This window comes from Myxocyprinus asiaticus, chromosome 41, assembly GCF_019703515.2.
Source record: "Myxocyprinus asiaticus isolate MX2 ecotype Aquarium Trade chromosome 41, UBuf_Myxa_2, whole genome shotgun sequence".
Classification (NCBI taxonomy): domain Eukaryota; kingdom Metazoa; phylum Chordata; class Actinopteri; order Cypriniformes; family Catostomidae; genus Myxocyprinus; species Myxocyprinus asiaticus.
Genome location: NC_059384.1, coordinates 24,984,850 through 25,012,755, shown reverse-complemented (window position 1 = coordinate 25,012,755; position 27,906 = coordinate 24,984,850). Strand labels below are relative to the sequence as shown.

General features: G+C 39.1%; 1 protein-coding gene across 1 annotated transcript in view; it reads left to right on the top strand.

Annotated features, from left to right (window-relative positions):
* vopp1b (VOPP1 WW domain binding protein b) overlaps window positions 1-27,906 on the top strand; it is an 84,070-nt gene that overhangs the window by 49,113 nt on the left and 7,051 nt on the right. Inside the window, exons 3-4 of the mRNA XM_051682339.1 lie at window positions 17,889-17,966; window positions 23,642-23,775. Of these exons, the coding sequence (XP_051538299.1) occupies window positions 17,889-17,966; window positions 23,642-23,775 (212 nt within the window). The remainder of the gene's footprint in view (window positions 1-17,888; window positions 17,967-23,641; window positions 23,776-27,906) is intronic.

The window sequence follows — 27,906 nt, the reverse complement described above, 5'->3', positions numbered from 1 at the left end:
CGGTCGCCGAGCGCAGTTCCTGCATCAATCCCAGGTCAGAACTACCCTCGTGCAGTTCTTTTAGTGCCTTGGCTTGGTGTACTTGAAGTAGAGCCATGGCATGCAGGGTGGAGGCATCTTGTCCAGCAGCACCGTAGGATCTAGCCTTCAGGGACGATGTAAACCTACAGGCCCTGGATGGGAGTTTTGGGCGCCCACGCCAGGTGGCGGCGCTCTGCAGACGCAGGTGCACCGCGAGCACCTTATCCACCTAGGGGGTCACCGAATACCCCCTGCCCGCTCCGCTATCGAGGGTAGCGAGAGCAGGGGAGCTGAAAGACTTGGACCGGGCAGTACAAGTTGCCTCCCACGATCTTGTCAGCTCCTCATGCACTTCCGGGAAGAAAGGAATGGGGCATGGCCGTGGCCGTGGGTGGCGCCCCGAGCCCAGGAACCAATCGTTGAGCCACGATTCCACTCTAGCCTGACGCTCGTGGCCGCCCGGGAAAGCATGTCAGTCATTTCCGCGTCGGCCTGGGCGACCACTCCCGAAGGAGGAAGCTCAGTCGAAGCCTCTGCATCCGACTGGACAAGCCCGCTCTCCGAATGAGCCCTGAGACGAGCCGTCTTCCCGGGCTTTCGAACTCGCCCTGAGACAAGCCGGCGATCTCGTCTGTGCACCCGACTGGAGCAAGCGAGCGTGCTGGGGAATGGGACGTGGGGGGATACCCAGCGGAGGTGGTCCCATTGAGGTCCCCAAATCGCCCCCAGTGCTAACCGGCACGGCCTCATACCCGTAGATAGAAGGATCGAGGTGGGGAGCCGCTGGGGTGGCTTGCTTTCTTACGAATGCAAGCCACGAACGCAACGTTGCCATGGTCATGTTCTTGTAGTGAGGACAAGACCCATCCACGAACGATGTCTCCACGTGGCAGCGCCCAGACACGAAAGACAGCGATCGTGGCTGTCAGAAGCGGAGCGATATCGACCGTAACCAGGAGAAAGAAAAAAAAAAGGCTGCTCTTTTAGAAAGAAAATATACTCTTTTTTTATTTTAGAATATACTCTTTTAGTTGTTTCTGCTGAAGCGCCCAGGGGCGTTCTCTACAAACCACAGATGCAGAGGGGGAGAAGCCGCTGAAATGCGCCGTAAAATCCAGCAGAGAGAGGTGAATGAACTCGGTGGATGAATTCAGCTCAATGAATAGAACCGCTCGGCTCCAAAGAGAAAATCTGAATGAGTGGTTGCATACCAGCTCCTTTTATACCCGTATGTCCGGGGGAGTGGCATGCAAATTCCATTCACCAATTCTCACTGGCCTTTTTTCAAAAAAGCAGACATGTTTGGGGCTCCCAAGAGTGACCCCTAGTGTCGCTACATCGACACAACGTCGAGTGAGTGACAGATAGGGAACTTTTATTATTATTTCTTAAAAAAATAAGCAGTGAAACAATTGTGTTCTAAAGTATAATTCATATTTAAAAACACTTTTTTTTCAACAAATCAAAGTCATTGGGTGAAACCAACATGTAGGTAGTTATTTTTGTTTATGTTTACCATAAAAACCATAAAACACGCAAACCTTTAGACCCTCAAGACTAAGCGTGAAGTTTAAAAAAATATCTGATATTTATTTTGACATTTTTATGAAAAGGCACATTTTGTTCAAGTCATGTGGCGTAACCCTGAGAAAAATTTATATTTTTGAGTCAAAAATGCATCATATTTTTATATAAAAAATGTACCTTGAAAAATTTGTTTGAAAACTTTTTGGAAATTAACGATTAAGTTTATACGCTCATGTATTCAAGGTGCAAAGAAAGTATTATAATACTTTTTTACTTGATGGTTACACAATATGTCAATTTGAAATTTGTAAATATTTGTAAAAAATTCTATAAAGGTTTTTTAGAAATGTATGAAACCAAATTGGACACAAAGATTAGATTTCTGAGAACTTGTTTTAAACTAGATTTTTAAAAGATTTCTTATTTTAGCACCTTGGACATTGGATAAGTATTAGTGAAATAAATCATGAATTAGGGCATTTTATGTTTTTATTAATGTAAGTATGAAAATCATTTATAAAATGTAAGTTAAAAGGCTCACTATTTGGCAAGTATTACATGAAAATCCTTCTTTTTATTCATGTTGTTATAACAGCATATCAATTATTTATAATGCATTTGTAAATTACATATTGGTAATGAATGAACCCCATTATAAACATGTAATAATGGAAACAATAATGCAAAGTGTTACCATTAAATTCTTTAAAGTATTCACCCAAAAATTAAAATTCTCTCATTACCATCATGCCATCCCAGATGTGTGACTTTCTTTCTTCTGCTGAACACATACAAAGATATAAGAAGAATATTTCAGCTCTGTAGGTCCATACAATGCAAGTGAATGGTGAGCAAAACTTTGAAGCTCCGAAATGCATATAAAGGCAGCATAAAAGTAAAAGTATATCTTCAGAAGCGATATGATGGGTGTGGGTGAGAAACAGATGAAAGTGAAAGTGAAAGTTGAGATTGATAGTAAAAAAGGACTTAAAAATGTATCTGTTTCTCACCCAAACTTATTATATCGCTTCTGAAGATATGGATTTAACCACTGGAGTCTTCTGGATTCATGTGGATTATGTTTATGCTGCCTTTATGTCCTTTTGGAGCTTCAAAGTTCTGGCCACCATTCACTTGCATTGAATGGACCTACAGAGCTGAAATATTCTTCTTAAAATCTTTTGAGTTCAGCAAAGAAAGAAAGAAAGAAAAAAAATGCACACCTGGAATGGCATGAGAATTTTAATTCTGGTGGAAAATATCTCTTTAAATTTGTGGGAATAATATGATGACGTTGGTTTATTTTTAGAGGCCAGTGAGGGTATTCTTCCATCGGTTAGCCCTCACAGCATTTCACAGTACTGACATATTGACACTTTCTCTCACAGATATGAAACGCCTTAGAAGAAAACTCACTACCATCCCACTGTTAAATCACCTTGTGTCAAAATCGTTTGTACTTTTGCTTTTGTTTCAAGCTATTAAAAACTAACAATATTCTGACTTGCATGTCTATTACCATTACATCCAGGTAAAGATTATTGTCACAACAGAAGAACAGAGTTTTCCCATTTTCCCTTTTTGGCATGTTTTCCAATATTGTCATTGTGGAAATGTGTGGAAAAGTGTCTCAATTTGATTCATGTTGAAATGGTACTATATTTATGTGAATCACAACCTATACCGTTCCATTAGGCCCTGAGAAAATTAATTGTTAAAGAAGTTTTTTTTTTTTTTTTTTTTTTTTTTTTAAAAGTAATTTGATTTATATTAAATGAATGCTTTCACCGGGAAACTTGCCGAGGCTATGACTTTAGCTTGCACTACAAAAAATCCTTATTTCTGCATCTACATTTCATTTCATTAACAAATATTAACTAAGATAATTTAGGAGTACCAATATCTGAAATTTAGCAAATAAGACTTTCATTTAAGTGCTTTGATTTAATTGCTGCCTTTCATTAAAAAAAAAAAGCTCAGCCCTGCCTTTTAAGTATTGCAAAACAGACTGTTTATATAGTACATGGTTTGCAGGTTTTAATATTTACAATTTTAATTAAGTCTCCACTCCAATTTTAGCATGTCTTAGAATTTTAAGTGTTCTTCTGGCAGCTGACAATTGTAGACGCAGAAAACTTGGACGGTGCAATGAGTGTTTGGCATGTCTACATGCTCTTAAACAGCTTAATTCTGCTTGAGTGGATTCTATTTGCGTTTCTGTCCTGCTGTGTGGATAACAAAACTGGTTTGAGTGCTTCTGGACTCAATCAGTTGTCCGTCTGTCCATTCCACTTGAGAGAGGAGACTGGCCCAAAGACGGCATGCTTTGAATTCTGAATTGGTTCCTGATGCTGATAATATCATAACATATTAATAGACCTAGACAGAATATGTTGACTTTTGGTTGCAATTTTTGTGGTGATTTCGGAGATATGGATTTAAACATCGATTGTACTAAACTCTTATTGGTTGCTGAAAGCATTATCAAAATAGCCAAAATTGTAATAAATGGGGATGTAAGAAGTGAGGAATGTGTAGAACTTTATGCATGACGGGCGTTCTAGTTCTGCGGGTGCAGATTCTGTGTTGATCTGCATGTGAATTAGTTACGAATAAGGCAATTACTGATTTGGCACAGCAGAGATGAAAAGTCATTGCACTCCATTTGAGGCATATAGATTCCACCTTGATTTTCATATAATATGAAGTGTTAGTGCAAAAACAGGATAAGGAAAAGGAACACGGAAGAATGTTCAACATGGCAGCTCTAGAAAAGGAAGTCTCCACTTTTCAGTAAAAAGACTCAATCACTTTTTTGGGAAAGGCATTACCTAGTCTTTACAACAGTCTTTATTCTTGAACATGCATGCACATTAGCTGGACCAACCTGAAAATATAGGTTTTTAGCTTGATTTAAGCAAAAAAACAAAACAAAAAAAGCAAGATTCATAATTCCAAAGTGTTTTAACATAAACAATTAAAAAATGTCATCTTTAAATCAATGAATAGATTACAACTATCTTGCTAACTCCAGGTTGACATACATTTGTGTCTTGTGTACAGGTTGCTGTCTTTAAGTTGCAGAGTGCATTGATGTGTCATTTTGATTTTTCATTGGCAGTCTATTTTGGGATGTTGCTTTGACAGTGTTTAGAATAGATGCTATTTGCTCCTCTAATGGAAATAATCAATTGCACCCAACCCTCTGCTTCTCTCATAAATGGCCCATTAAGTATGATAATACATCAAAGTAATTCTAATGGAGCTCATTCATTTTCCTTCGACCTTTCTGTATATTTCAAAATATTCACAGTAAAACATTAAACATAAAGTGTCATTTCTGCCAACACAGGCCCATTTTTCTCAGTGAGAATAATTCAGCAAGTGTTTTTGATTCACTTAAAAGAACCGGCTCATAAGAGTCATTCATTGTTGTGTTTTGCGCTTTAGATTTAAAAGAACCAGTTCAGTAGAGTAATTTGTTTGGGAATTGGACTACACTGGTCACGCAATAAGTTTTGTGCTCTAAATTCAAAAGAACCAGTTCATAAAAGTGAGTCATTTGGGAATTGGACTACACTGGTCATGCTGAATGTTTCATACTGTAGATTTAAAAGAACCAGTTCATAAGAGTGAGTCGTTTGGGAGTTGGACTATACTGGTTACGCTGTATGTTTCGTGCTGTAGATTCAAAAGAACCAGTTCATAAGAGTGAGTCGTTTGGGAATTGGACTACACTGGTCATGCTGAATGTTTCATACTGTAGATTTAAAAGAACCAGTTCATAAGAGTGAGTCATTTGGGAGTTGGACTACACCAGTCACGCTGTATGTTTCGTGCTGTAGATTCAAAAGAACCAGCTCATGAGAGTGAGTCGTTTGGGAGTTGGACTACACCGGTCACGCCGTATGTTTCGTGCTGTAAATTCAAAAGAACCAGCTCAAACGAGTGAGTCTTTGGGAGTTGGACTACACTGGTCACGCTGTATGTTTCTTGCTTTAGATTCAAAAGAACCAGCTCATAAGAGTGAGTCTTTGGGAGTTGGACTACACTGGTCACGCTGTATGTTTCGTGCTGTAGATTCAAAAGAACCAGCTCATAAATGTGAGTCGTTTGGGAGTTGGACTACACCGGTCACGCCGTATGTTTCGTGCTGTATATTCAAAAGAACCAGCTCATAAGAGTGAGTCGTTTGGGAGTTGGACTACACTGGTCACGCTGTATGTTTCATGCTGTATATTCAAAAGAACCAGCTCATAAGAGTGAGTTGTTTGGGAGTTGGACTACACCGGTCACGCTGTATGTTTCATGCTGTAAATTCAAAAGAACCAGTTCATAAGAGTGAGTCATTTGGGAGTTGGACTACACTGGTCACGCTGTATGTTTCATGCTATAGATTCAAAAGAACCAGCTCAAAAGAGTGAGTTGTTTGGGAGTTGGACTACACCGGTCACGCTGTATGTTTCATTCTGTATATTCAAAAGAACCAGCTCATAAGAGCGAGTCGTTTGGGAGTTGGACTACACCGGTCATGCTGTATGTGTCGTGCTGTATTTTCGAAAGAACCAGCCCATAAGAGTGAGTCATTTGGGAGTTGGACTACACCGGTCACGCTGTATGTTTCGTGCTGTATTTTCAAAAGAACCTGCTCATAAGAGTGTTTCGTTTGGGAAATAAACTTCACTGGTCACGCTGTATGTTTAGAACTGTAGAGTCAGTAGAACTGGCTCATTTCATTTACATCAGATGGTCTGTTCCTGTCTAAGTTTGCAGTTCTTTGCCAGAATAAGTTGCATTGTGAACCAGATGATTATGTTGATTAGTTAAAGGGTCTGGTTACGAGAAGGAGCTTTTTCATGTAAAAAATGTACAATTAAAAATACAAAGTACTTGTTTTGATGTTGAATTTCTCTTCTACATCCCAGAACCTTAAACATGCTGAGTGTTTAGGCATTGTGATGTTCCTTCCTCAAAAAGTGAGCTTTATTTCTGTCTTCCCCATTATATGTACCTCTTTGATTACTGAGTCTTAGTCATTAGCAAGCTGCTGTTTAGGTAATGCTCCCAGGAAAAATGTCCTTTGATGCAGCCACCTTGTCATTTTGTTATGCTGAAGAGCTCAACCAGGAGGGAGATGACTTCTGCCACTAATCCCCGTTTTATCCTTGAGCATGCCCTCTACTCACCTGCATGTCACAGGGCAGAATACCCAATGAAGAAACATTCATTAAATATGAAATCACTACACTTCTGAGGCTGTGGAGGTTGTAGATGTGATATATGTCTTTCATTGCATTTTAGAATGCTCTGAAATGATTCCCTATTATGAAAGAATTATATAGTATATATAGTAAGAATTTTATACTTCTAAAAAGAAAATGTTACGTCCAAAAGACTTTCAGAATGAAGAAAAAATTAAAAGTTCAAGATTAAAGTATGTTTGCTTATGTTTCTCTTGCCAGTACAACAGTGGTCTTGGAGTGCTGACAAGTATCGGCATGCGTCAGCATGAAGCAAATAGATCAAGAGATTCGACTCAAATGATTCTTTCGCAACTCAGACATCATTATCACAAAACCACATGCAATTTACATTTGCAGCTGTGTTATTTTTAGCAGTGTCCAGTCACAAATGTAATGAAACTGTCTGGAGAAATGTATAAGAGTAAAATTATTTCTTTATTTTTTGGCATTAAATATAGTGAAGTAAAAGTGAAAGTCAACAGAAATATTTAAACTCGAATAAAGTACAAATATTTAAAAACTTTACTTAATACAGTAAAGAAGTAGGCTATTTTCCCTTTGTTACTATAAACCTATGCCATTGTAGAAATTCTCTTTATGCAGCCACATCTGCAACCCAAGATTAAAGAAATATACCGGGTTCAATACAATATGAGCTAAATTGACAGCATTTTTGGCATAATGTTGATTACCACAAAAAAAAAAAAAAAAAAAAAAAAAAACATTCCACTTGTCCCTCTTTTTCTTAAAAAATAAAATAAAATACAAATCTGGGTTACAGTGAGGCACTTACAATGGAAGTAAATGGGGCCAATCCATAAACCTAAAAACACTTGCTGTTTCAAAAGTATAGCCACAAAACATAAACAATATGCATGTTAACATGATTTTAGTGTGATAAAAGCGCTTACTAATCTTTTCTGTGTAAAGTTATATTTAATTTGACAACTTCGTTGCCATGATGATGTAATGCTGTAAACACTAAAACCCTTAAATAATACAAAAGTTTTAGCAAAATAATTAATGTAAGTGCTTTTATAAAATTATAAGCTTCAAATTTCTGCCTTTAAACCCTCCAAAAATAGGCCCCATTCACTTCCACTGTAACCTCAGTTCCCTATCTGTCACTCACTCAACGTTGTGTCGATGTAGTGACACTTGGGGTCGCCCTTGGGAACCCCAAACACCTCTGATCTTTGAGAAAAGGCCAATGGGAATTGGCAAGTTGAATTTGCATGCCACTTCCCCGGACATACGGGTATAAAAGGAGCTGGATTGCAACCACTCATTCAGATTTATTCTTCGGAGTTGAGCAGTTGTGTTTCAGCTAGCTGAATTCCTCTGCTGATCCATTCACCTCGAATGCTGTTGGATTACAGCGGTTTCTCCCCCTCTTGCACGATGGTGTGCAGAGAACGCCCCTGGGCGCTTCAGCAGCTAATAAAACAGTATATTTTCCTAATAAAAGAGTGGCACAGACGGAGCATCTTTTTAAAGATGCCTTTCCGTCTGTGTATAATTCCTGGCTGCAGTATAAATCTCTCCGCTTCGGACGGCCACGATCACTGTCTCATGTGCTTGGGCGCTGCCCACGTGGAGACATCGTTTGTGGATCTCACAATGAGAACATGACCATGTCAACATTGAGGTTGCGGCTTTCCTTCGTCAGAGGGAAAGCCACCCCAGCAGCTCCCCGCCTCGGTCCTTCACCTACGGGTATGAGGCTGTGGCGGTTAGCACTGGGGGCGATTTGGGGACCTCAATGGGAGCTTCTCCGCCGGGAAACCCCCCATGGACCTCCCATTCCCCAGTATGCTCATGTGCCCCAGTCGAGTTCTGGGATGAGACTGCCGGCTCGTCTCAGGGCGAGTTCGCGATCTCATTCGGGGTTCGCGAAGAGGATGAGCTTTCGATCGCAGCATTGGAGAGCGGGCTCCTCCAGAATGATGCCGAGGACTCGACTGGGCTCCCACCCTCAGGTGCGGTCGCCCAGTCACAGGCTGACGCGGAGCTGGCGCCATGCTTGCACGGGCGACTGCGAGCGTCGGGCTGGAGTGGAACCCTCCACTCCCCCCTGAACCCTCACGGCTCGACAATTGGTTCCTGGGTTAGAGCGCTGCTCATGGCTGCATGATGAGCTCACGAGATCGTGGCGGGCACCTTTCACTGCCTGGACCCTATTTATGGGCTCCTCCACTCTCACTACCCTCGACGGTGGGGCTGCCAGAGGGTAGTTGGCAATTCCCCAGGTGGATAAGGCGGTTGTGTTGCACTTGTGCCTGCAAAACGCCGCCACCTGGCGGAACCGTCCGAGACACCCATCCAAGGCCTGTAGGCTTACGTCGTCACTGGTGACTAAGGCCTACAGTGCCGCTGGACAGGCCACCTCCGCCGTGCACGCCATGGCTCTCCTGCAAGTGCACCAAGCCAAGGCACTGAGAGAAATGTGCGAGGGTAGTTCTGACCTGGGATTGATGCAGGAGCTGCGCTCAGCAACCGATCTCACCCTCCGGGCGATGAAGGTCACTCTTTCGGGCAGGTGATGTCCACCCTGGTGGTCCAGGAGCGCCGAAGGTGATGTCCACCTTGGCCAAGATGAAGGAGGCTGACAAGGTACAATTCCTTGACACACAATCTTCCAGGTTGACCTATTCGGTGACACCGACGATGACTTTGCCAAGCAGTTCTCAACAGTTAAGAAGCAGATGGAGACTATCCAGCACATCCTGCCGTGGCACGGATCAAAGATCCCGCACCCCGTCTGCTCGTCGCCAAGGGTGTCCCCCTGTGGCAGCAACACAGACCTCTGAAATCTCCACATCTGGCCCTTGGACGGGACGCAGAAGACCTAAGTGGCCTACCGCCCGTGGTGGTAGACACGATCACTCAGGCTAGGGCTCCCTCTACATGCGCCTGTATGCCTTGAAGTGGCGTCTGTTCGCTAAGTGATGTCTTCCCAATGCGAAGACCCCCAGAGATGCGCAGTCGGGTCAGTGCTTTCCTTCCTGCAGGAGAGGCTGGAGGGGCGGCTGTCCCCCTCCACCTTGAAGGTGTACATGGCCGCTATAGCAGCGCACCATGATGCAGTTGACAGTAAGTCTCTTGGGAAGCACGACCTGGTCATCAGGTTCCTTAGAGGCGCGAGGAGGCTGAATCCTCCCAGACCACATCTCATCCCCTCGTGGGACCTCTCCGTGGTCCTTCGGGGCCTACGGGGAGCTCCATTTGAGCCCCTGGAGTCAGTTGAGCTAAAGGCACTCTCCTTGAAGACTGCCCTCCTGACTGCGCTCACTTCCATCAAGAGGGTGGGGGACCTGCATGCGTTCTCTGTCTGCGACACGTGCCTGGAGTTTGGTCCGGGATACTCTCACGTGGTACTGAGACCCCGACCGGGCTATGTGCCCAAGGTTCCCACGACCCTGTTTCAGGATCAGGTGGTGAACCTTCAAGTGCTGCCCCAGGAGGAGGCAGACCCAGCCTTATCGTTGCTGTGTCTGGTGTGTGCTTTGCACATCTAGTTGGATCACACGCAGAGCTTTAGACACTCTGAGCAGCTCTTTGTCTGCTTTGGAGGATAGCGGAAAGGGAGCGCTGTCTCCAAACAGAGGATCGCCCACTGGGTCATTGACACCATCACTTTGGCATATCACGCCAGGACGTGCTGCCCCCCCTTGGGGATACGAGCACACTCTACTAGGAGTGTGGCGGCCTCCTGGACTCTGACCAATGGCATCTCTTTAGCAGACATCTGCAGAGCAGTGGGCTGGGCAACACCCAATACCTTCACGAGGTTCTGCAATATCCGGGTTGAGCCGGTCTCATCCCGTTTGTTATCAGGTACGAGCAGGTGAGTTGCAGGACAGCTGGCCGGGTGTACGTATAGCGCCTTTCCCCTCCCGGAGGCGAAGACGTGCGCTTTTTACCCCCAATTGTGTTCACGAAGTCGTGGACCCTGGATATCCTTCCTCCTTAGCCCTGTGGCAGGCGAGTTTGCAGAGAAACTCGTTGCTGGCCCAGTACGTGTGCTAACTTGGCCCTGTACTGGGGTAGGTGCTCCACATGCGCTGGTTGCCCATATGTAACCCTGTTTGATATATCTTCCGCGAGACGGTGCCCCCGTTGGTGAACCCACGTCTTCCTTGGGCAGAGGCCCCTCTGCCCCCGGTCACCGTGTTTGTAGAGCTCCTCCCCCCCTGGGTAGGACCTACCATGGGGAATTCTCCACATGAGATACTGCCGACAAGACTCGGTAAGACCATGTGACATATTTCCACACAATTTCCTCCCCCTCAGGCAGGGTGTGGTCTCCTCGGTGTCTTACCCTTGGGAGTTTTTTTTTTTTTTTTTTTAAGGGGAATCCACATTATGCCACATTATTTCTTTAATTTAGAACCTAACTGAAAGTGTCTGATGATAGAATGTTATCAGGATATATGCTGTCTTCATGTGCTATCGCAAATACGAGTTTCTCACTCGGAAGTTGCACATGAATAAACCCCTCGAGTCATAATTACGACTGTGAAACTCAGAGATAATTTTGATACAGAGTTTCCGAGATGGGAGGAGTTGTAAACATTCAACATGACAGAGGAGAGGTGGGGGCCTGAGTAGCTCAGTGGTAAAGACATCTGGCTACCACCCCTGGAGTTCGCTAGTTCGCTAGTTTGAATCCCAGGGCGTGCTGAGTGACTCCAGCCAGGTCTCCTAAACAACCAAATTAGCCCAGTTGCTAGGAAGGGAAGAGTCACATGGGGTAACCTCCTCGTGATCGCTATAATGTGGTTAGTTCTCATTGGGGCGCGTGGTGAGTTGAGTGCGGATGCCGCGGCGGATGGCGTGAAGCCTCCACACACACTATGTCTCCGTGGCAACATGCTCAACAAGCCACATGATAAGATGCATGGGTTGACGGTCTCAGACGCGGAGGCAACTGGGATTCATTCTCCACCACCCGGACTGAGGCGAATCACTACACAACCACAAGGACTTAAAAGCACATTGGGAATTGGACATTCCAAATTGGGAGAAAAAGGAGAGAGAGAAAAAAAAAACATGGCGGAGGAGAGTATGGTTTCTGTAGTGAATGATATTTTTTTAAATACAGCTAATTGTTAGCACTTGCCGTTTTGGTCATATTCATTTATGGATATCAGGAACCATTTGATGCATGTTGTAAATTTTTACACCGTAAAAACAGCTTGTATTTGACTAAAATTCCATTAATGTCTGCAAGCTGAGTAATATTTTTTATGGTGTCAAAATAAAAGTTCCTCAAGAAATATATATGAATGAAGGTTTTTTCCAACAACAAAGCACTTCAATGCGATATACTCGTAATTACCATTTTAGAAGTGGGAAGTAGGATAATTCCGATATCACATGAAAGCAGCATAAGTGAGTAGCATTTGGCATGTCATGTGATCTCCACCATGAGGGGGCAACCCACATTATTGTAGTAGAAGAACATGGCTTTTTCCAATCTACACCACTCGTATTAGTGTGTTTCATGTGAGTGCACATTTCTTAAAAGCACTTTTTATTTATTTATTGGAGTGAAATGATTAATTCATAGTTAATTCTATATTAGCTAAATAATACATAATATTATAGTAGTAAAGTCACAACTTTAACAGATATTGTGTGGTACATCATGAAGTATGGTTAATAAGCAGAATGTAGGCTCATGAATAGCTGGCATGTGCCTCATAACTTGTCAAAACTGTGACAATTCCTTCCAAGTCTGTCCTCTGCATGACTGCCTGCAGCAGTTTTGGACCACTGGCCAGCTGATCTTTCACTTGCATTCATGACAGTAAGATCTGACTGGATCAGGCCCCAGGACTTTAAGGACAACCTCTTAGCCACACTTAAATCCCAACTGGTTTGTGCAAGTCAGCAACCGTACCTCAGCAAGCAAGCTCTAATGCTAATCAGAGTATAGTGCTCCCCTTGCACTCTTGATACATTTATAGAGTACACAAAGTTAATTAAACAGCTTAATTAAATATATTTAATGGCATTAAATGTATTTTACACAATCAGCACATTTACCTAATTTGACATTACAACTGTTTCATTCTATTCAATGTGATTTCTAAAGACTGTAGCAATAGGAATTAAAATATGACTAACCAAGACTAGCAGCAAAAATATTTAGCTGCATCCCAAATCGCGTACTTCTACACAATACTACGCCATTTTGTAGTGTAAGTCGTGTGCTCACACTGAAAAATGCAATAAAAAGAAGAGTACTACGAGTACCCGGATGATTTACTTCTTCAACCAAAATAACAGAGTGTGGAATGTTGGACACTTCATGCACTCAGCCTTGCCCTATGTAGCGGAAGGGGTGGGGTTATCTGGCCGCGATACTGACAAAACAATTGTAATTAATGGTGAATGTGGCAACTAGTGAAATTTCTGTCAAAACAGCACCTTGCAAATGTAAGTTGAATGCTTTACCATCACCCCATACTGTGTGAATATGTACGTTATTTGAGATGTAAATCTTGGACTGAGGTTGGCTAACGTGCTAATGCTAGCGGCAACAAATCGAATGTGTTTGAAATGTCACTTAAGTTAGCTGAGAAATGGTGAATGCTTCTGTGTAGTAAAAAAATAAAACTAACGTTAGTGTACCATTTGAGACAATAATGAAAATTCATACAGTAAATGTGCATAGTGCATAGTGTAAGCGCCAAGCGCCATTTGGGACATAGCTTTTGTTACATATAATTATCCTTCCTTCAAAGAGAAACTGAATGCATTAATATTTAATGTTCTACATTTTGAAATGTGTATATGTTGCAAATTATATTTTTTGTTTGTTTGTTTTTGTAGTTAACACTAATAAATGTTCATATTCTAAACGATTAGTTCAATTAATGGTGTTTGTGTTCTTGTGTAGAGTATGTCTCTGGCCTTAGATTTGCAGAAATATTATGGAAGTGAGTGCAATGAGACTGAATTCTTTGTTCTATATGACATCATTGTTATCTATAACTGATCTCATTTTGATTTAATGGGGGTGGGAGTGCGACATCATCTCAGAATGAGGAACTGCTAAATCAGTTACAACTCTATGATTGCAGCACAATGTCAAATTAAACATATGGTTCCCAGCTGGAATCTATTAAATGGGAGCACATTGCAGGTTCCACAAATAAACGCAAGCATGGAATAATCATTATAAGGCACACCATAAAGTGTTCTGTAGTGCGTCATCTCTCTATGATCAGTTTCAAGACTTGCGTTTTCTACTGGACAAAGTAGTATAAAAACAAATATAATAATACAGTAAAACTGTGGTTCTCAGCTGGTTGTTTGGGACTCAAAAATGGGTCAAAGGTCTGTTCTTGTGGGGTCATGGACAGCAGAGCAAAAAATCAATGCATAATGCAAAAATAATAAAATGCAACTAACCATATAACTTTTAAAAGGGAGGAGGAAATGCTTCCTTATTTTTTGTTGTCGACGTCAAAGGTTATCAGTCCAGTCGAATTCACTTCGCAAAGTCACTTGGAAGCTAGCCAAACTAGGCAGATGCCTATATGGACAGTCTGGGGGGAAGGATTTGGAAACCATTATAATTTTTGCAATTCTGTTTGGTGACGCTAATGGCACAGAAATGACATACTTCACTTTTAAGGTAAACAATACAAAAATATACAGTGAACAATTAATGCCGGCAACAGATGGACTAGAGTTTGGTGCTGTTTGTCTAAGAGCTAGTAGCCCTCACTAGAGGTCGACCGATAGTGGATTTTACCGATACCTAAGTTGGGCAGTACCTGCCGACAACCGATGAATCAACCGATAGTTTTTAAAATTGATACTGAATGAAAAAATAACACTCAAAGTAAAATAGTGCTGAACTTTATTAAAAAAATAAACAGTACTGACTGAACCATGAAAATGTATTGTACTTTTTTAAAATGAAATAAATATGTAATTATCAACATATATGAACTAATATTCAAGTTTTAAAGTCAGCTGATTTTTAAATTGACGTTGTTTCCTTAGTCCACAAGACGGCACAATAAATAAATAAACCATTCAGCACCGTTATATTACTGCAAATAACATTTCTGGCTGTTAAAAAAGAGCATTTCATTTTCAACTAATGTGCATAAAATAAATAAATAAAAAGTTTTAGTCACCCCATATTCTCAAATGTTCAGTCAAAAGTAAAATGAGAGGGGAAAACGCTTCAATAGACAGTTCACATGGTGTTACACTTGCACTGATTCCTACTACTCCAGACTCAAGCTTCATAATATCAGTGAAACACCACATTGATTTTTATTCAGTACAGTTGTATGTAGGGTAGCAATATTCACAGATAGCAGTGGTATTCGGCTGAACTCGGTGGTGAAGCAGCTGAGACTATGAGCCCAGGCCAGGGGCTGTTCAAACAGACGAAACACAACAGACTGGATCCGAACGCGAGAATCTCGAGACAGACACACATTTCCAAGTTGAACATCTTTCCTGACAAAGCATTTAAACAAGTCATAGCTTAATCTGAGAAACGCTTATAAGAGAGCAAGATGCATCAGCCAAAGACCTCCACCAACTGTAAGGGGCTGTTCACACCAAACTTTTTTGCAACCATCCATTTGTTTTTCTAGATGAACATCTTTGTTTCCCTTTGTTTTTGTTTATTCAATGTCTTGCGCAGGAGCTCTGTTTTTTAGATGCTGTGTCTAATTATAAAGAACTTTAAAAGCATAATGAGACACAGCACAACAAATACAGTTTAACAGAAAGCAGGTGTCTCGTTATGCTTTTAAAGTTTTAAAGAATGTGATCAATCTGAAGTCATCGTATTACAGTGAGGATAAAAAAGTAGAATTGAAATCAGATGCGTTTCTGATTTGTTTATACGTTTCTCTCGGCTGCATGAAGATATTAATTTGCTTTCTCACGTCACTAGCTTTAAATATGCAACTTAGCTGGCTAATGAATGCATAAATGTGACCAGCTGGATATAAACTAATGCAAATAGATGGCAATAGATGTCTGATAACAATCATGACATTTAAACATTTGGGTAGGACTTGTGTGTATTTTTGTCACATTGTTCTAACCGCTTGATGTTAGCTTTAATGTTAGCGTCCTCTCAGCCTCTCGTCCTCAAACATACTGCTGTTCTCTACTAATGCAGCATCTTGTCCACAAATTAATTACTTTATAATGATATGACAACGTGTACTGTAGTATACTGTATACATACCTTTTCGTTGTTGATGTTTTAAATCTGCATCTAAAGTGTTCCACTCCATGCAGAGTGAAGTCTCACATGTCAAAACAAACACCACAAGGCATCAGTGAAGTGATAGTTATTATTTCGCCTCTAGAGGACACTCTCATACTGTATAACGACAGCAGTCCCTTCCCAGCCGCTCCAGCACTGGACGCAACGGGGAAAAACTATCGGTGTGGATTTTTGCTGATAACCGTTAGTTCCAGAAATCTGTTATCGGTGCCGATTAATCGGCAAAACCAGTATATCGGTCGACCTCTAGCTCTTACTATGTAAATATAATAGGGTTAATTCTGTTGTCCTGGAAACTGTAAATTGGATGTCCTGTCCTTTAATGGCATGAAAGCATTGTGTCCATTTTACTCCATGAGGGTCATTAGCATGCTCTGTGATCCCATTTGCAAGACCTCAAAGACATAGACCATTCTTATTAGAGATCTAGATAAGCCACTGCGACCTCAATGTGTGTTGCAATTCCTGCATCTCATATTATTTTTATTGCTACAAGCAGCACCAATGCTAGGCTTGTTATTTCTCCTGATAAGATGCACAAGGCAATTTGTGGATAGCTTAATTGAGAAAAGCTGAATAATTAATGCTTCTTGGCATATTTAATCAGTTCTCTTAAACCAGGTAATATCAGCATGCAACAGCAGTATGTCCTTGTATAAACAATGCACTGGTACACAAGGAACATCATAAGCTCTACACAGATGTTTCCTTTAAAAAATGTATTATTTGATAGTGAGTAAATAAAAAAAGACTCCAAGGGCCCAGTGAGATATCAGATGGCATGAGCAATCGGATTTGCCTTTGGACCCTCAACACTTTTTTAAATAATAATTTATAATCATTATAATAATTTTATTTATTTATCACACATTATACATTTGCACATATACAGTGAAATTCTTGTTTTCACATATCCCAGCTAAGCTGGGGTCAGAGTGCAGGGTCAGCCATGATATGGCACCCCTGGAGCAGATAGGGTCAAGGGCCTTGCTCAAGGGCCCAACAGTGGCAACTTGGCAGTGCTGGGGCTTGAACCCCCAACCTTCTGATCAGTGACCCAGAGCCTTAGCTGCTGAGCCACCACTGCCCCACGAGGCCAGTACTAGTCAAAGTGAAGACAGACAGAGAATACGTCTACTCTAGTTGGAGCAATCGTAAATAGAAAAATCCAATTCACTTTATTGACCTGACTGCAGAAATAGAAATAATGGAAAAGTAGGTGCCGTATTGGCATACTTTCGAATATATTGTGAATAGTTCTGGCACTCAGTAAGAATAACACTGGAAAATGTTGAAAATCAATGGCTAGGTATATAAACAGAATATACTGTACACCCACACAAGACACTACATGCTTTTAAGAGCCCTCCAAAAAAAAAAAAAAAAAAAAACAGTCAATTCGCATGGTCGATGCTAATTATTTAGCAAAATTTTTAGTGCTTATTAGCGGGTTGCACAAAATATGTCCATGCACATGCTGTAATCATTGTGAAATAAGACGAGCCTTAGCGGAAAGAGAATTCTTCTTCTAATGACTTCATCATAAGTTCTACAAGGACATTTCAGCAAAAAGAGATCTGTTTTTCATTTATCTTCCATTTCGTATTGTATTAGTATTCAGTGGATCAGCAGTTCAGTGGATTTATTTTCATTTTAAATCCCTGCTGCCTCATCTGTCAAATCATTGCTCCTATTTTCCATATGCAAGATCATATTGGCTCTCTGTGAAGGGCCCGGGATCCTTGCAAAAGTTTTGTTCAAAATAGATACAAACATCTTTCAATCTTTTAGTTTTGACCTCTCATTTTATTTCTCCACAGATGTCGCTCGTACGAGGACTGTTGTGGGACGCGTTGCTGTGTCCGAGCCCTATCCATCCAGAGGCTGTGGTATTTCTGGTAAGAACTATGGTTTTCTTTTACTTTTTTTCTCACTGTCCTCTTTTGCAAAGCAGTACACTCATTCACAGGAAATGGTGCCATTTGTGTCTGAAAATGTCAGGTAAATATATATTTTATTATTGTTTATTTAATGCATTCCCCACAATATTCATATCTGTGGTCAACAAATAGGGGTTTTTCAAAGTTAAAATACTTAAACTGTTAACCCCTTCAACCCCTTTACAGCAAGTTTGGAATTCATATACTTAAAATTTTAATAGATAACTGAGTAAATTCTGATATTATTAATTAGTTTTGGTGTGCATTATTATTAAAGTCAATTAAAGGAATATTTTGGGTTCACTACAAGTTAATCTCAGTCAACCGCATTTGTGGCATAGTATTGATTACTAGAAAAATGTATTTGTAATTCCTCCTTTTCTTAAAAAAAAAAAAAAAAAAAAGGAAAAATCTGGGTTACAATGAGGCACTTACAATGGAATCGAATGGGGCCAATTCATAAACGTTAAAATACTCACTTTTTCAAAAGTATAGCCACAAGACATAAACAATATATGTTAACATGATTTTAGTGTGGTAAAAATCACTTAATAACCCTTTTCTGTGTAAATTTATAGTCAATTTTACAACTTCGGCGATGTTATGTGACAAAATTACAATTACAACTTTTAACAGTTTAACAGAATTAATGTTAGTGCTTTTATAAAATTATAAGCTTCAAATTTCTGCCTTTAAACCCTCCAGAAATTACTTTCATTGTAAGTGCTCACTGTAACCTCGATTTTTTTTTTTTAACCACGAAAAAAAAATCAATATATTAATAACTACAGTCTTGACCAACACAAAATAGGTATTGTTTGAAAGCTTAGAGGCTTTACATTATAGTGCATGTAGGCATTATGACCAAAACTGAACAAGTGCTTTGAAATTTGCAGACAAATCAGAAGTGTTGGGTTTTGAAAATGTATAAAAAAAATTTGCACTGTACATATTTTTGCAATCAGTAAAAACATCAATCTGTTCAAATAGCCTTGTGTCATATGTTGTTGAAAAGATCTTAAAGAGTAGAATACAACCATCATATTTGTTTTACTCACAGACAAAAATATAGTGAGTAATACCAAAGTATATTTCTTTGACAATTATGTTGGTGTTGCTTATATGCCGCGTTTTTGCTTATAACTTAAAAATAAATGGACCGTAAATGTTTTGATTTTTCAGCAGTTTCTTCGGCTGAGAGTTCAGAATGTATCATAATCTATATCATTAAAAAACTGAAAAGTTTTCTTTACAATAATACCAAACACTTGATCCTTGTTTTTCTTTTTGTCAAGTTATACGCCTTTAATTTTGGGTATGCCACTGAAACAGGAAATCTTTAAAAACACCTTCAGTGCTTAAAGTGTTAAAGAAAAAGAGGGATGAGTCAAAAATTTTTGTTTTTGTTTTTGTTTTGTGGTAATCAACATTATGCAACAAATGCTGTCGATTGAGCTTAACTTGTATTGAACCTGGAAAATTCCTTTAAGTGAAACAATATAATCGAAACAAACTAATCGAAATAACATTTGACTTTTCAAAACATGAAACATGATGTTTCCCTTTCAAAACACCTTTTGTGTCAAACCTGTGACATTGACATTTTGGGGTTGAAGATCAGTGCAAAAATGCCTAAGGACAGCCTTAGCTAGCAAATATTATCACACCACACTACTGTGCATTACTGTATTTTCAACCAATATTCTTGTGTTTTGTGCCTAAAACATTTGTTTCTATAAATAATTGATTACTATGTTTTTCTTCCAATAACAGACAACTATTGACCTTGGCAGGGCCGATATATGTGTAAACATCATAACATATTGATAAAGACTGTACAACAGGCTCATAAAAAGACTCAGAAACTTAACACTCTTTGAACCATGTGGTCAAAAAAGAGAGAAACATTATTATGCCACTCCTTCAAATATGATGCCAGAAAAATCAAACCATTGTTAAAAAAAAAAAAAAAAGGGAAAAGGGAAAATGTCCCTGCATAACAAATTCTGTGTTTTCTCAGAAAATGCAAAAAACATAAAAATAGGAAAGCTAAATTTAGGTACTATTTTTAAAAACAATTCCACACAACCCATTGAAATGTAATGATTATGAATGGGAACATGCAAATTGTCTAATTTCAATTCCCTTTTTATTGTATCAGTAGTAATTAATGTGGACACAAATGGAGAACAATTGGCACGGTTTCCAGAGTGTGACGCTTGTTAGGATGTAGTTCAGTCAACACCTCACACCTCACACTGTAGCTTATCGCAGCAGTCTTATTATTCCAAGACAATAGGTCACAAATACTGTATGTTGTGCATTGACGAGACACACTTACTGTTTGCATAGCTAATGAGTTAATGAAATCACCCAAAATAGTTCACTCAAAAATACCCCAGTAGTTCTGTCATCATTTACTCACCGTTCAGTTCATGTCCTCCCAGAACTGTATTCTTCATTATTCCTACCCCGTCCTTTGCATCGCAAGTGCAGCGCTCTATCAGTCGGGCTACCGTGCAGTTTGGTTGGGCTTGAACAAGTTTGTTAATGTAGTTGGTTATGTAATGCAAATAAGTCATAAGTTATGAGTCATGTGCTATAGGAAAAGTGTTTTGATGTTAAGATAACATTGTGCAATAAACAGAGCAAAAAGTAAGTGTTTATGAACTAATAACAATGGGCCTCATTCATGAAACACAAGCAGAATGAATTTTTGTGTAAATCGTTCATAAAGCTGCTCTGAAGTTAATTTTCGGATTCATGAAAATCTTTGTATTTTCAAAACGTTAGTCGGTACAAACAAAATTTACACCTGTTCCCGACCACGTGTAAATCGTGCGTAAGACATCCAAACGTGTTGTGTTCTTTCAGACAAACTGACATGACTACATTTTGATACAAGTAAAAGAAAAAGCCAACACACTGTCGCATAGCTTTTAATATCTGTAATATCTTACAGTGTTTTGGTCAAAGATCTTCTTACGCCATTCTATCAGTTTCTTGGAAGATTGTTCCTGTTGCAAGTAAAGTATATCACTGTATAGTCTTGGATTTACTCGAGAAGTTTCTCCAGTGATGCTGGCAATGTGCTCAACTGAACCAGAGAAGGTGGTGGACATCCTCCTGTCGGCATGAACTGAACATTTTTTACACTAAAGCTTCATGTCAAACCATTTTTATCGACCTCTTAGACTGTTTAATTCATAAAAGAACCTCTGATGACAGCAAAGTCGACTGTAAGTTCCTCACTTTCTTTTTAGATGCGAGTGTTTGCTAAATCAATATTTTACGATGTGAATGCACTCCATTAAAAATAAATTTTATTTTTATTATTGTTTGCATATATGTTAAAAACGTCCTGTTCTCATTTACTATACAAGCCTTCCTTATATGGCGTTTCATGGGTGTGGATTATGATAATTGATAATGAATGTGCACTTGCGCTCTATTTACGAACGTTTGGAATTCACTAACATACACAAGTTGTACTAACAAATCTTGGGAATACGAAGTGTTCATGAATCTGGCGGAAATGTTTAAGCTCCATTTTAAGTGGAAATTAATCCCAATTCTTTCGTATATTTATGAAATTTTCATAAATGAAGCCCAAAGTCTTTCTAGCAAGTCAGTTCACTGTCGGCCATCTTTTGAACGCTCTCGGGAGGTTTCCAGTCATGCCAGTGCAGCTCCTATCTACTTGAAATGGAAAAGACCGAAATCTCCTAAACGGTTGGTCAAGATTACGACTTATTTAAAATCAACATTAAAATCTGACAACACTGGAATCATTAATTGTGCTTCTTTACCTCAGATAATGCTAAAAAACGTACATTTCTTGGCTTGTATAGCTAATGCGTGTTGTCGAGTTGATTGACAGGTGATGCCTGTATCTAAAAGGTGATTGGATCTTTTACGTGTAAGGTGGGACTTTCTTTTTACATCCGTTGACTGTTGGCTGCCGTTCCAATTTCTTCCATTCATTTTAATAGAAGTAGCCCATCTCTGCTAAATAATTTCTGCTAATAATTAGCCATTCTTGTGATTTGTATGAAAGGCACGTAATACATAAAACGAGTCACGTAAAAATCCTTTTGCAAAAATGAAGGTGTAGTGATGTTTTTCTGTGAGACCAGGTGAGATCTATTTCTTTCAGAAAGAAAATAGCGCTGCTTTGCAGTTCACTTTTCATATCCAACAAGAATCTGCGCCCTTATGGCACAATGACTTTGCCAATGACACTAACAAAAGGAATATTGGGTCTTTTTATGGGCTTCAGGTGTCAACACAGATTTCTAATTGCATCAACTTCATTTTGTAATTTCGTTTTTCCCCATAAGCTTATATTCACATCAGCACTCTTCCGGCATTACTATTCAGACCTACCTCTCGCTTTAGAGCAAGGGTCATTGGTTTGCCCTTCTGAATCAATGCCCTGTGTCCATTCAAGTGATGCCACTTTAAACGAATTGCTTTCCTTCGGTCACATCATGTCTTTAAATTGTCTGATTTAAGGCAGTGAGTTTAGTTAATGAAGGCTAAGACACATAAAAGAGGGAATATGGGGTATATACTTCTTTAGCTAGAAGTGCTAAAAATAGGTATTAGTGCTCATGCATGACCCTGATTTACGCTCAAAGAAGAAAAAAAAACAGTTGTGCCACTTTTGCCCTCTGAATTACACTGCAAAAACCTTCTTCTTATTCACAAACCACCCGCAAACCAGTTTAAAGTGTTAGTTCACACAAAAATGAAAATTCTCTCATTTACTCACCCTCATAACAGATGTGTATGACTTTCTTTCTTCTGTAGAACACAAACAAAGATTTTTTGAAGAATATTTCAGCTCTGTAGATCCATACAATGCAAGTGAATAGTGACCAAAACTTTAAAGCTCCAAAAAGCACATAAAGGCAGCATAAAAATAATTTATACAACTCAATTGGTTTAATACATGTCTTCTTAAGCCATCTAATCTGTTTTGGGGGAGAACAGACCATAATGTAACTCATTTTTCACTGTACATTTTGCCATTGCAGTCTCTAAGCATGATCATGATTTCAAGCTCGATTACACTTCCTAGAGCTTGATGCATGCGCAGAGCACTAGATGGCACTAGGAAGTGTAATCAAGTTTGAAATCATCTGCTCTCACCCAAAACTGATTGCATTGCTTCAGAAGACATGGATTAAACCACAGGAGTCTTATGGATTACTTTTATGCTGTCTTTATGTACTTTTTGGAGCTTCAAAATTTGATCACAATTCACTTGCATTGTAAAGTATTCTTCTAAAAAAATGTGTTTGTGTTCATACAAATCTGGAATGACATAAAGGTGAGTAAATGATTTTGATGGTGTGGCATGCGTATTGAAATTAATCCATTGTCATTATTTTCAGAACTAACATGCCTCCTGTCTATGTAAATTAGGCTAATTGTAGTTTGCACTTTGTTCACAAAAATTACCTACTTTGCATAATTTCTATAGTGAATTGTGTGCCAAAACAACATAGTGTGCAAATAAACAACGCTATCACATTTGGATAATTTATTCTAAAAGAATCTCTGTTTTGATAGATAATGGTGGTGATTCTAGAAGAATTTGTCAATCAGATCTTCCTTCTTTCCCATAGGCTGTTGCTGATGATGGGCGTGCTCTTTTGCTGTGGTGCAGGCTTTTTCCTTCGCAGACGGATGTATCCCTCTCCGCTCAGTGAGGAGCCCTCTTTTAATGTGTCCTTCACCAGACAGCCTGTCAGCACACCTGGTGAGTTTATCACTGCCGTTTAATTCTCACGTCATCATATTCTCTTGAACGCATGAAACTATCAGTGTTGGGGACTAGTTAAAAGGACATTTCAGCCAAAAATGAAAATTCTCTCATCATTTACTCACCCTCATGCCATCCCAGATGTGTATGACTTTCTTTCTTCTGCTGAACACAAACAAAGATTTTTAGAAGAATATTTCAGCTCTGTTGGTCCTCACAATGCAAATGAATGGGTACCAACATTTTTAAGCTCCAGTGGTTAAAGGGTCATGAAACACTACAACACTTTTTTTGAGATTTAAACAGGGACATATGTCTTGCACACAAGGGAAGACAATGTACAAATTTGTTATTTTTAATTTCAAGAGGGAAAGGGTTAATTTAGGGATTTTTCGGGCTATTTTCATCTTCCGGGTTTGAAATGAACATCGAGTCAACGTCACAGGTCATTACGTACTTGGTTTATGCTTTCCATTGAATTTCAGCAAAGCTACGTCACAGGTGTTCTCGATATTATTCATGAGAAGGCGTGATAAGCGAGTCCTTGCCATGCATGTGACCAGCACTTCAAACTCTCAAGCGCCATCAGTCAGTTGAGAGAGTTGATAGTACTGTGACGCAAATCCCCCCCCCCCCCACCGTTGCTGACAGAGGGACAGGACAGGACTTTCATTCAAAGGCAACACGTTTCAAATGTCTGCGCAGCATGCATTTATTAACGTAAGTGTTTTGAGATATGTGGTGATGTGCGGTGTCTCTTACTGGGACTCATTAGAGATGCAGATTACTTTGATTGTCCCAGACACAAATCCATCCATGATCCATCCATCCATCCATCCTTAATGTAAGTGTGTTAACTGATATAAGCACTTATATTTGTAAATCATCGTCTTGGAATAAGTCTCAAAAGTTATTAAAGTTTAAAAAACATTAACATATTTTCAATACAGAGTACATGGCTTGGCATTTATTTGCGTATTAAATAAAACTGAGTGACTGGATCTGACAGTTGTTGGGTTCACTCCCCCTTCTTCCCTCACTCCGCTGCTGACCACACCCACTTTGAGTGCATCATTTAAAAATGTGGCGAGAGCTCAACTGTGCTGAAACGGGGGTGTTGTGACCCTTTAAATACATATCTTCAGAAGCGATTTTATAGGTGTGGGTGAGAAACAGATAAATATTTAAGTCCATTTTTACTTTACATCCACCTCCCTGCCCAGAAGGTGGCAATATGCAGAAAGAATGCAAATCGCCAAGAAAAATATTGATCTGTTTCTCACCCACACTTATCATATCACTACTGAAGATATGGATTTATCCATTGGAGTGTTGTGGATTACTTTTATGCTGCCATTATGTGATTTTGGATCTTCAAAATTTTGGCCACCATTCACTTGCATTGTATGGACCTACAGAGCTGAGACAGTCTTCTAAAAATCTTCATTTGTGTTCTGCAGAAAAAATAAAATCATCCACATCAGGGATGGCATGAGGGTGAGTAAATGATTAGAGAATTTAAATTTTTTGGTGAGCTATCCCTTTAAATAAAAGTAGCGATGCTGCTAACTTAACTAAATTTTTCAGTAGCGTGACAGTAGTTCCACTATTTTATAATAGTGTAGCTTTTCCAGTAACGATCTACATTTTCCAACGAGTAGTGCTGTAATGTCACAAAAAGCTACATTTGTCACATTGTATTGTGAACATTGCAATGGAACCGAGGGAGTAATCAAACACACTCACCTAAACCGTCCTCTCCCTCTCATGTTGCACTGGGAAAACCAAATAATTTAAGTGAATCGGTTCTTTCAGACTGACAGTTCATGTAAATGAACCGGTTAAAATAAACACTTCCATTATATTTAGCATTAGGAACTCTGATTAATTTTAGTGAGTTGGTTCTTTCGGACGGTTCATGTAAATTAACTAGTTCACATAAATGATTCACTGATTCACTTGAGCCCCACACACTCTTAAAGGGACTTTGCCATCTTTTTTTAAGCAAAATATTAAGTGTATTGCTGCTGTTTATCACTATATTTTAATTCAGTTATATAAAATAGGGCATTTTGTAGTTTATTAGTATTTATGTTGGTATTTATACAATTTAATGTTCTCATCGTATTTGTTTAACCCTTACTAAATTTAACCATAGTTGTACTGTAGTAATGTTGTAGTAACAATGACTGTAGTAACCATGTTGTTTATTTATTTATTTATTTATTTGGCTGGTTTTTATACAGTTTGCCATGGTTTTACCCAAGTAATACTGTAGTATCCATATAGTAACCAATGATTTTACTAGTAATATAGTTTGTAGTAACCATGACTGTTGTATCCATGGTTAATTTTGTGGTTCCTACAGTTTTACTATAAAAGTCATGGTAAAACTATGGTTACTATAGTAAAGCCTTGGTTGATTTTCATTAGGGAATGTCACCCTAATTACATATATAACTCAGGTGATATTATTGAATTACTGACTTCAGTAAAATGGCTGTTGATAGTAACTCACTTTAAAGATTAAAAAAGACTCAAAAACTCCTGAGTCATATTCCAAGTCTTCTGAAGGCATATGGTAAGTTTTGGTGAGAAACAACCCAAAATGTTTGTGTGGCACTTCTGACTGACCATTACTGGAATTGCTGCATGTATGGATTCAGTTTCAAACCAGTACAGGCTCTATTTTACTACCTTAGAAAGCAGCTGTCTATGTAGGAAGTAGAAATTGAGGAAGCTCACTAAGGTTTGGAACATAGTGTTGAACATGTTGCATTTAGTGTTGTCACTATTCTGTCTTGCCAGCAGATTCAGTTATTATATCCATGCTGCCGCTACAAAAGATGCCAAACATTTCACAGTTTGGTCTTTTTTTTACGCAGACAGATGAGGTTGAAATGCACTTCCTGAATCTTCTTAACTATTGGGGTCTTTAACAGGCAGTTATTGTTAGTGTGCTCTAACTAAAAGCCAACGCTGGCACCTCACCACAGACTTGATTTATTTCCCTATCTCTCTGTGCCAAACAAGCAAAAAATTGCAAATGAGCCATTCTTGTGTGTGAGCAGACATGTTGCCAACATATGGCCAACAGTGTCCTGCTGTTCTGAATAGATGAATTAAAAATATTTCTGGATAACCAATTTTGTAAGTTGCTGCATTATTGTAAGCTGCTGGCAATTTTTTCACTTGTTTGGTGCATTATTGAAACCTTAACCTGCACTCCACAGAAAACTTGTTATACAGCATATTAAAAACATTGCTGTGTAATTTGCAATAAGATAGCTTCATGTGAAACTTCATTTCCCACACAATATTTTTGGTGTGTTCTACTTATGTTTTGGGGGGAAATATAGGTCACTTTTCTATGACTTTTGAAACTTTATATCAGTACCGAGTGGAAATGAACTGAGCCGAGTCGTTATATGTGCTACTCGAGTGGAAAATTGAACTGGAAATTTTAATAAGATGGCAATTCCTTGGGTTTTATTTCCAAGGACATTTTGTTCAGAGGATAAATTAACATGAAAAAGGAAAAACTCTCTCTCATTTATCTTACATTACATAGTTGAATTGAAAAACAAAATAAATTGGTTCAATTGTGTTCTATTTTAAGAAGAAAACTAGCATCAATAAGAGACTGAGTTAACTGAAGTTTAAATCTGAATAATATAATGCATTTGCAAATATATTGCAAATTGCATGTATATTTGAAACAGTAGATACTGTACCTCCTCAAATGCGACACCCTGTGGCTGATACTTCATATTCCCGTAGCTCATTAATATCAGATGTGGCACAGATTCGCCTCAAGCTCTGTACTAAGATCTTACAAACTTATGAGTATAAACTGTAGACTGTACTAAGAAACAAACTGTAATAAAAACAGTTTTAACAGTGTCCTGTAATGTGACTTGCCATAATTGATCTATTATTTATGTTATCTATAAAATAAATATAATAATTAATCAATGTAATTCATCAATTTATTCTATTTAAAAAATATTTTAAAAAAATCACAATTCTGATATAATAATTTTATAGTACATGCAGTTTTTTACCTCATGACCTCTTATTAACAAAATAGTAGGGATGTCCCAGTACAATATTTTTGAGAACGAGTAC